The sequence below is a fragment of the Poecile atricapillus genome, chromosome 1, assembly GCF_030490865.1.
Source record: "Poecile atricapillus isolate bPoeAtr1 chromosome 1, bPoeAtr1.hap1, whole genome shotgun sequence".
Lineage (NCBI taxonomy): Eukaryota > Metazoa > Chordata > Aves > Passeriformes > Paridae > Poecile > Poecile atricapillus.
Genome location: NC_081249.1, coordinates 124,066,996 through 124,077,341, shown reverse-complemented (window position 1 = coordinate 124,077,341; position 10,346 = coordinate 124,066,996). Strand labels below are relative to the sequence as shown.

The 10,346-nt window shown below is 48.2% G+C and overlaps 1 protein-coding gene across 1 annotated transcript; it reads left to right on the top strand.

Annotated features, from left to right (window-relative positions):
* Positions 1 to 493: 493 nt before the first annotated feature.
* LOC131585929 (transaldolase) lies at positions 494 to 7,117 on the top strand. Its single transcript, XM_058852591.1, has 8 exons — positions 494 to 737; positions 2,807 to 2,930; positions 3,336 to 3,443; positions 4,022 to 4,153; positions 4,586 to 4,761; positions 4,887 to 5,084; positions 6,211 to 6,356; positions 6,865 to 7,117. Exons 1-8 carry the CDS (start codon positions 641 to 643, stop codon positions 6,895 to 6,897), a joined length of 1,014 nt encoding a protein of 337 aa, XP_058708574.1. The 5' UTR covers positions 494 to 640; the 3' UTR covers positions 6,898 to 7,117.
* The last annotated feature ends 3,229 nt before the right edge of the window (positions 7,118 to 10,346 follow it).

Genomic DNA, 10,346 nt, shown 5'->3' with positions numbered 1-10,346 from the left:
GCCAAGCTACACATTCTCCGACACTTCCAGCCAAGGGCCGGCCATCTGTCTCAGGTGAACAACCACACTAACAAGACCACCTCCTCTACAGCCTGAAGTTTAGGCAAACCAAGAGCCCAAAACACCTGCGGTGCTGGGCCGGGGGCTCTCTCACCGGCGCGGCTCCGAGCCTTCCCTCACGGCCGCCCCGCTCAGGGCCTGCCCGCCGCCATCTTGCGGCACCGGCGGAGCCCGGGCTCCGCGCGGCCATGAGGGACGAGTGGCTTGGGGACGGGTCGAGCGCCCTGCCGGCCGTGGGGAAGACCCCCGGGGGGTCCTGGGGACCGGAGATGCCGGGGCCGGGAGACCCCCGAACACGCTCCGCTGGTGACAGTGGCGGCACCAGGGTCGCCAAGGCGACCACCCGCCCCGACCGCCAGGGCCCATGAATCAGCCAATCAGAATCTTTCTCTCTCCCGCTGCCCCGCCTCGGCTCCTCCCGGCCGCGTCCGTCTTGTGTCCGCGCTGCTGATTGGTCGCTGCCGCCCAGCCGGGCTGGGATTGGCGGCGGGAGCGCGCGGGCCGCGGGTGCGCGCGCAGGTCGGTCCCCTCCGGGCACGCACTGTCCCTTATAGGCGCGCGAGCCCCCACAGCCGCGGACATGTCGGTGTCCCCCGTGAAGCGGCAGAAGATGGAGTCGGCGCTGGACCAGCTCAAGCACCACACCACGGTGGTGGCCGACACCGGGGACTTCAACGGTGAGAGGCGGCGCGAGGGGATCCTGTCACCGCACCTTCTCCTTAGCCCCCTCTCCCGCCCCCCTTCACGGAGAGTGGGCGCGCCCGGCCGAGGGGGCGCGCGCTGGGGGGAGCGAACCACCCTGCGGGCGCAGGGGGGGCGGGGGAAGGCGCTCGGTGGCGGCGCCTTAGTCCCCACGCCAGGGCAGATCCCGCCCAGGCAGGACGTTTTCCAGACCCTGCCGCGATCTCCCAGTTTGCCCTCCCTCGAGTGTGCCCTGACCACCACGTTCAGCTCTGCGTGCTGGCAGGAAGTGCCAGGCTCTGCTGTGCTAATGAATTCGGGTTTTCTTCCAGTGACCTGTCTTGGTCTGGGACTTGTTCGGGTTTTTTCCAAACTCAAGACAAGGCAACCCGGTCCAATGGAGGGTGTCACTGCCCGTGGTAGGGAGTGGAACTGGACAATTTTAGAAGTAGCTTCGAACCCAATCATTACAGGATTCTGTAAAAATAATGCAAGAGTGGTTTTGTTTATCTTATCTCCTGAGAATGAGCCAGCACACTCCTTTCCGAGAAAGGGAAGTGGCCTTCGTTAAAAAGCCAGTTGTTCCCAAGCTGTCACTGCCTGGCCCAGCATGGACAGGGAGCCTGCTCTGTCCATCAGAGCCAAGAATTCCCTCCCTAGGTGTCTCTGGGCTGTGTAGAGCAGACCTTGAATCCTGTCCTGTCCTTTCCTCACCCAGGCCTGCAGTAATCCCTCCATTGCTTGCCTAATCCTGATGGTGTAACAGTAAGCAATCCTAAATGGCCACTGTCAAATGTCTTAAGAGTACTAAATTTAAGGTGAAGAGAGCAAAGGGGTGGCAACAGCTCAGACACAGGAAAAAAACAAACCTCCAGGATGGCCAAGGTGGTGTTTGTGTGCAGGCAGCAGTAAGGATTGTAGAATATCCCACAGGGATCATTGAGTCCAGCTCCTGGCCCTGCTCAGGACATCCCCAAGTTGTTTTCTGAGCTGCTCTTATCACCTGGGGGTTATTCTTAGAGTCCTAACAAGGCAAGAGCCTTACCTGGTTCACTCCTGGCAGGTTAAACACTGGTGGAGGTGAAGGTGCTTGCTGCTGCTGCTGGTTCCCAGTGGTGTTTGTAGGTGTCAGTACAGAACAGAGTTTCACTGATGTGCTGCTCTGCTTTAAGCAGTACCCACGTGCTGAAGGTCTGAAGGACCTGTGTGTATGGAGTGGACCTCTCTCCAAGATCCTGGTCATTGTCTGGGAGGGATCTATGGAAAAACAAGGCTTATTTTTAGTACAGTTGTTCTCTCTCACTTGAGGTTTCATCGCTGTGCAGAAATGCCGAGGAGAAGGGGCTGGTAACACAGATTTTGGGTTAGTTTTTTTTTACATTTTAACTGCATTGTTGAAACTGCTGAGTGGCCTGCAGAGACTCTGCCCTATTTGTCCTGGTGCCAGGCTGTGATTACAGCCAGACAATGTATGCCACAGCCTGCTGGAGCAAAACCTGGCATCACACCTGGAACAGGCATAGTCCAGGGCTTAGGGTAAGACCAATGGTCAAGTGTCTTCCTGGTAGGACAAGGAAGTGAGAAGAGCAGATACTGAGAAACTGCAATGGTTTGGAAAAGGTTTAAAAGCACTAAGAAAAGGTGCAGGAGCCTCACTGTCCAGGCCCCATCAGTTGGACACAAACAAAAGCCCGAATTTCTGACTGTTTGAAGGGAAGGTCCCCTGTTCTTTATTCCCTTCTGTGATTCCTGGAGCTCAGTTATGCTGGTTGGGATGAAGTTTGGAAATTAGTACTACTTCTCTCCATCCATCACTTCTACAGATTTATACTTTTGGGGCAATTTCTGTAGTTTATAAACTTTAAAGTTTGCTGGATGTTGTGACTGCAGCCCAGTTGTTCTGTGCTCTGGCACAAACCAGCCTTCAGGCAGCGAGTTTAAACACCACTCGGTGCTGATGTGCTCTGTCATTAACAAGCATTAACATTCTCACCTGGTTGAGCAAAATCCTTGTGATTTCTCAGGCTGGCTGGCTGTTTCAAACAGGCTGGTGTTCTTTCCTTAGCCATAGATGAGTACAAGCCCCTGGATGCCACCACAAACCCCTCCCTGATCCTTGCTGCTGCTCAGATGCCGGCATACCAGAAGCTTGTGGATGATGCTGTTGCCTACGGGAAGAAGCTTGGTGGGTAAGTAAAGAGGGGTTTAATCTCAGCAGACCTATATTTAAAGTGCCTTATTTATTCACAAGCAACGTACTGGGGTTTCCCCATCATGTAATTGTGGGTTTGTCTCCTGCCCCAATAGGCCTCAACACTTAAGAGAAAAATTCCTTACCCCCATTCCAGATGTGCTTTTAAGAAGTGCATCCTCATTTCCCAGCTCACACCTGCCCCTCCTTGCTCAGGAAAACAAGAGCACTACAGGAAGGAGTGTCCAAAGGCTAAGCTTGCTGGCAGGACAGAAGTGGCTCATTTGAACTCTGGAATTTAATGTTAAATGGGCTGTGAAATTTGATCTTCAAATCCACAGCAAAGTGAAAACTCACCTTTTTTTTTACCCCCAGAAATACTTCTGCTCTTTGTGGTTTTCAGGTCTGAAGAGGAGCAGATCAAAAATGCTTCTGACAAACTTTTTGTATTATTTGGAGCTGAAATCCTGAAGAGGATACCTGGCCGTGTGTCCACAGAAGTAGATGCTAGGTTGGTTCTTTTTCCTCTGGTTACCCTGGATATTTGTAACTACAAAAAGTGACCTCGTGTGAGTTGGAGGGGGGGAAAAAAAAAAAAAATCCTTCTCCCCTAGAAGACTAGCAGGACTTATGTTATTAATATTTAAGAGTGTGGATTTCCCTTAGTTTGACTAGAACTCTGTAACAAAAACAAGCAGCACTGACCTTGGATTTTCATAATATTCCTGTTGCTGCTCAAGCAAGGGGAACCTCACACTTCCAGTCGTAGTTTTGCTCATGCTCTTCTATGTGATAATAGCTGCTCAATTTAGTAAGAGATGTGTTTGAACAGTTTTTTCCAAGACTCGCACAGGACTTGGTTGTTAACTTGCTCAGTGCCAATTTTTGTTAACACTCAGCTTCTGAATTAATTATAAGAAGCTTCCTTTTTGAAGGGCTGACAGTCTAGGAGGGATCTGAGAACACAAACCTGCTGTTGGCACGTAAATGCTGATAAAACAGCACAATGTTTTTCCATGGGGCCCTGGGGAAGAGAATTTTAAAAGCAAAAGTAAACTAATTTTAAACAGTCCTGCTCTTGCCTCAAAGGTTGTCTTTTGATAAGGAAGGAATGATTCAAAGGGCCAGGCGCCTCATCGACCTCTACAAGGAAGTAGGAGTTGGTAAAGATCGGATTCTCATCAAGCTCTCTTCAACGTGGGAAGGAATCCAGGCTGGCAGGTAAGGCTGTGTGTGCCTGGTGTGCTGATTCATGGCATGCTCCTGCCTGTCCACAGGCACTGACATCGCATTCTTCACATGAATAAACAGCAGTGCTGAAAGCACGGCATGAGGAAGTCTGTCACGAGCACAGAAGGTGCTCTGCCACAGCTTACTGTTGAAATAGGGAAAGTTTCTTCATACAAGGGCCAGGCCACAGTTTCCTGCAATACCCTGCTAAGCTGGCTGCATTTGGCCAGAGGAACAGCATTAATAAAGCAGAGTTTGACAGCACAAAACATTTGCTGTTAGCTGACAACTTTAAAGCTTACCGAGTGCGCCCCATTCCTAAATTAACTCGAGGAATTCCATAGTTTGAACTTAGCTGCTCATTCCTGAATATGAATTCCGTAGGTGAGCAAAGTGCTGTTCTAAGCCAGCCTGTGTCTGCAGGGTTCTGGAGGCCGAGTATGGGATTCACTGCAACATGACCTTGCTGTTCTCCTTTGCCCAGGCTGTTGCCTGTGCTGAAGCTGGAGTTACTCTGATTTCCCCGTTCGTGGGACGGATCCTGGACTGGTATGTTGCAAATGGAGACAAGAAAACCTATGAGCCTTCAGAGGATCCAGGTGAGCACAGATTTAACACAGCTGCTCATTCAGTTTACTTGTAAAAATCCTTTTAAGGCAAAATGCCAGGTTTGAGCATGTTCTAAATAATCACTTACAATAAAGTTTCTGGTTTCTACTTGTAGGAGTGAAGAGTGTCACCAAGATCTATAACTACTACAAAAAGTTTGGCTACAAAACCATCGTGATGGGCGCCTCATTTCGCAACACAGGCCAGATCAAAGCGCTCACGGGCTGTGACTATCTCACCATTTCACCCAAGCTCCTGGCAGAGCTCAGCAAAGAGCACATCAAGTTAACTCCCACACTCAGTGTCAAAGAGGGTGAGTCCACTCCTGAGGGCTTATTCAGTCTTCCTTACTTCTGCAATATTGAGTCTGTGGTTCTGGTCAGTGCTGTGGTGCTTGCAGCCATCCTGCTTTAGGGATAAAGCAAATTTCCTAGAGGAAATATTGTAGCCTCAGAAGGAAAGGCTGTAGCCTCAGTGCAATATCACTGCTACAACTGCTGACACACTGAGCCCCAATTGGATTGTAATGGTTTGGAGTGTGCTTCCATACTATGCACCTCTCCCCATGGCACAGGGAGAGAAGAGGAAAGTTAATCTGCACATGCTCAGGATGAAATTTTACTGAACAGTAGCAAAGATGCCAAACTTGGTTTCATCTTAATTTCTAGACATGCCAAGAGGTGTTTTCCCTCCAGAAATCAGGAACAAATCAGACAAGACTGAGTAATTTGATCTGGTGACACTGTATCATAATGGTCTGGACTCCTTGTTCCCATTACACTACTTCAAGATCAGGTTGGATAGGGCTTGGAGAAATCTGGGATAGTGGAAGGTGTCCCTGCCTGTGGCCAGGGAGTGAAACTGAATGGGCTTTTAGGTTCCTTTCCACCCAAATCATTTAAGGATTCTGTGATACTCTCCCTTTTCTGCAGCCTCATTAAAATGCTGGTTGACATCTCAGAAAGCAGTTTTGTGCACAGCTGTAGCCATGGGTTGCTGCCCACAGGCTGTTGCTGGCCTGGGAGCCTGCTATCAAGCGAGCTTTTGTTAGTTTTTGCCAAATAATCAAAGCCCTGATTGTTCAGAATATTTGCTTAGAATGTCTCACTGCTGCAGGGTGGTTGCACAATTCCTTAGAATAGGCCTGGAAGTGCTGTGCCATTCAGCAGCAGGTACAAGATAATGACACACGCAAACACTGTGTTAAGATAAACTGATTTATTAGGCTACCTTTTTCTTTTTCCTCTTTGTTCTCCTCCAGCCAGATCAGGAGCACTTTCAGTCTCACATCCCAGATTGTGCTCCTGCAGCAAGTCATACTCAATTTAAAATTTTTCCAACACTTAGAAATGGTCAGAACTCAAGAGAATTTTAGGAAGTCTGAATTTGATAAGAATCTGATCGCCTGATCTGTTTCTTTTTCTACTTCTCCTGCACAGCTCAGGCGTGCGATCTTGAGAAGATCCACCTGGATGAGAAGGCATTCCGCTGGCACCACAACGAAGACCAAATGGCTGTGGAAAAGCTCTCTGATGGGATCAGGAGATTTGCTGCAGATGCAGTTAAGCTGGAGAGGATGTTAAAGGTAGGTATCACGCTGCTCCTGTGTACTGGAGCCAGCCTGGTGTGGCTGAGGATTAAGCAAGTCTGGTCAGGTCTTTGGACAGGTTATGTAGATAGGCCACCTAAATTCAGTGAGCTTGGTAAGCTTCACTGCACGCCAAGAATTCCTGCCAGGTGTGAGCCACACCTGCAGTTTGAGGCTGCAGGACTGGCAGCTCCTCAGGATAACTGTCCAAGTGAGAAGTCCCTTAAATCTGATTCTGCGCTGTCAGCAGCAGTACAAGACACAAATAATCTGCAGGTAGTGAGCTAGAAATAAATCATGTTTGTACTTGGAGGCACTAAGAAAGAGCAGATCTGCTGTCAGTCTTATGTCAGATTGTGGAGAGGCTTTCACATGGGATTCATCAAACTGTGTTTTTTTGGGTAAGAAATACTTAGTGTACCTGATCTAGGCATTTGGAGACTGGCAACTCCTTGCAGCATTCCCAAACTCTTACCCAGCCATGCTTTGTTTATTCTTTTTCTAGGAACGAATATTCAGCACTGAAAATGGAAAATAAAAAATGAAAAAATAATAATCAGCATTTCCCTGAGTGCTTCGAGCTGAGGTGGATCACCTGAGGTTCAGTGGATGTACAAATGTCTTACCTGTACAAGTATCATGCTGTGTATGGATAGATTTCTGTATCATGATTTTTTTTTTTTTTATCAATTTGCAAAGGGACAAATGGAATTTCAAATTTTGTGGCACTTTTGTCAATACATGCAAATTAAAACCGACTTGCCTTGTAACGTGGTCAATTCACTGCTGCGGGAGACCCCTGATAGGACTTTAATTTTCAAATTCCTATTTGAAATTCCTAATGAAGTCTCCAGTCCTAACACATTGAAGAAAACAGTTTTTAATTTCAGGTTGTTTTAAAGAGCAAACACAGGTTTCACAAGCCCCTCTTGGTACAAAACCCACAAATACTCCTTTGGGACACATATATATGTCAAAATACACGTGTACATTACTAGTTTATATAGATCCTGTTCTATGAAGAGCAGACAAGAACAAGTGATAGGACAAGAAAGAAATGGCCTCAAGTTGTACCAGGGAAGGTTTAGATTGGATATGAATTTTCACTGAAAGTTGGCACAGCTGCCCAGTGCTGAGTCCCCATCCCTGGAGAGATTTAAAAGGCACGTGGATGTGGCACTTGGGAACAGGGGTACTGGTGGCCCTGGCAGTGCTGGGGGAACTTGGCTGGACTTGCTGGTCTCAGCAGTCCTTCCCAACCTCAATGATTCATTCCATGATTCTAGGAGATTCCCTCCTTAGATGTGGATGAAATTTGCTGTTTCCTGACAAAGTTGCTTGAACTTAAAAAGGGAGAAAAGGCAGCAGTGTGGCTCCAGTGCTGATAGACACGTGCTGCATTCACACCAAGGGAGCCACTGATCCCTCGCCCCAGTGTGACACAGCAGCTCTGCCATCAGCACATCCATAACAACCTGGGAGCTGCTGTTCCAGCCAAAGGGACAGCCAGCTACAGCCAGACATGGGACAGCTGGTGCTGCACTCCCAGACTGCCCTGGGAACAGTGCCAGCCTGCCAGAGGGAGGTGAAGTCCCCAGGGAACTCATCCAGACCTTCTGTCCTACAGCTGTTGGTGAGGGGTGAAAGCAGACCAGGCGGAAAGTGGCTGCCCAAAGGGAGGTGATCTTTTATCCTGTCAAAATCAAGCCAGCACTAAGAGCTTGACCCTACCCCTCCCTACAGCCATAGGACCCTCCACTGCACATCCCTTCTCAATTTCACCTATTTTGCATGATATTCATCATGCAAAATGAAGTAATTTTTCTTACTAAACTGAGAATTCCAACAGATTCCCAGAATGGTTTAGACTGGAAGGGGACTTTGAAGAGCATCTCAGTCCACTGCCCTGCCATGAGCAGGTTGCTGTGCTCTAAACCACACGCTGCACCCACCAGGGCAGGGTAGGGATTGAGGCACACAGAATTTGGGGACTTGGTGCTATCAAACTGGCTGGTCAGAGGCTTGGAGCCTCTGGAATAAATGCTCCTTTTTCCCCCTGAGGCAAGAACCTTCATATGCATGGAATGTCCCCTCACATAGCTGAGACACAACTGGGTCAGTAACACTATGGAGCTCAAACAAAACTGAAGCATTGCAGAAGGTGCTCAAGAGAGAATGAAATACTGCAGTGGAATGGGATAAAGAGGTAGGAAAAGGTGCCTGAGTAACAGTTAAGCCTTCCACCACTCACTGACAGATGCCTCTCAAGAGTTGAAAGGGCAAGAGGGGAACAAGTTATGCTTAAAATGTTCAGTCATGGGGTCCCTTCCCTGCTGTGGTGGCAGCTGGTGTTTCCTCCTCAGCACTGGGCTTCTTTCTCTGCAGCACAGATGGATGCTGTGAGGTGCCCGACATCCGTGGCTAAGCCACAAAGTCCACATCCTTTCTGAAACAGTGAAAAATAACCAAGCACCACATAAACCTTCAGCCTGTGCAGCTCTTTAGTCAATCACACAAAGTGTGTTTACTCCTTAACTCCTCCTCAACTTCCCCTCTCTTCAGCAGATGGAGGGATCTCTCCAAGGGCCCTGTCTGTGCCTCGCTTACAAACTCCTTTTGGGATTTCCCAGATCTCCATATCTCCTCAGCTTAAGAAATCAGGAGATGTCTCTTGTCTCCCAGAAAGGTCTGTGGCTCTCACAGTCACAAGGACAGGACTCCAGAATTAGGGGCAGATACAACATTTGGAGAAATCCCCGAGTCAATACATAAACTTTAAAGCATTGATTTAAAAATGACAGCACCTTTCCCAACCTTTCCCTGTGGTGGCTGCTCTCTGATTCCAACATCCAGCTCTGTGCGAACACACAAAGCTTGGAGGGGGTTTGGAAAAGCTTTTTCTTCCTCCTCCTGCTGTGCCTTGCATCCCATCACACACCTAAGGGAGACACACTGCTGCTCCCAGCACCTCCTCCTCTTGAAACAGGGCACAGGAAAGCAGAACTGTTGGAAGGACACAATAAGTACATCCATTTATATTCATCCTCCCAACATGGAATTTAATTTAAAATTAGTCCTTAGATTCACTGGTTATGTCTAGCCAATACAGCCATCACAGGCTGGTATGGATGGCACGAAACCCAGACAGTTCCATTTGAAATTTTAAAGTAAATCAGGACCAAAGAGCCACTTCCATCTCTTCCGGCCCTTGTTTGAATGCACACAAGATAAATAAAACAGCAAGTTCCAATAAAAAGAATGAATTTAGGTTTGTTTTACAAGATTATACTGTGGAAGCTCCAAGAAAAGACTCTTAATTAAATATGTTAATACACAAATGGAATGCTGGTGTGACCAACAACCATCAGCTGCAGACAGGGCCAGAGTTCAAACATCTTGTCAGGCTCCCCAAAAACATGAAAATTGAGATCATACCCACAGGCAGGTCTGGGGGCTCTGTTTTCCAGAGTTAAGCAGTTTCCCAATTGCTGCACCAGCACCCCTCTTCCCAGATCGGGTGTAAACCTGCCAGGAAAGGCTCCCATACCTTAGGGGAGGTGGAGGAATTCTCCAAACACAAAGGATTTCTTTTTGGTGAAGAAATCCTTTGTGGGGTGCAGGACAGCAGTGCTCCTTTACAGCTGTGAGCCAACATCCGAGAAACTCCTCATCCCTTTGGATTCATCCTGCTTCACGTGCTGCAGAGGCTCCATAGCTGCAGGAAATCAGGAAAACAGAGGATGTGGTCCCAGCTATTAAGCCCAGAGAAGATGTAACACTGTCAGTCCCAAAAAAAAAAATCAGTAAGACACTAGAAAATAAAACCAATCCCCTACCCAAATAAATAAAACAATAAAACCCACCAGCTGGATGTTACCAGAAACAGATTTTCAAGGAAACAAGCCTGGCTGGTAACGTTCCTAGGACCACTGTGCATTCCTGCACAGTGCAATGCTAAAACTATAAAGGTTTGTGTGGGATGAATTT

Excerpts from the sequence above, each read along its gene's own strand:
- LOC131585929 (XM_058852591.1), top strand. The coding sequence starts at position 641 with ATGTCGGTGTCCCCCGTGAAGCGGCAGAAGATGGAGTCGGCGCTGGAC. Across the intron at positions 2,931-3,335 it reads TACGGGAAGAAGCTTGGTGG|GTCTGAAGAGGAGCAGATCA; the intron begins GTAAGTAAAGAG and ends TGTGGTTTTCAG. Across the intron at positions 4,154-4,585 it reads GAAGGAATCCAGGCTGGCAG|GGTTCTGGAGGCCGAGTATG; the intron begins GTAAGGCTGTGT and ends CTGTGTCTGCAG.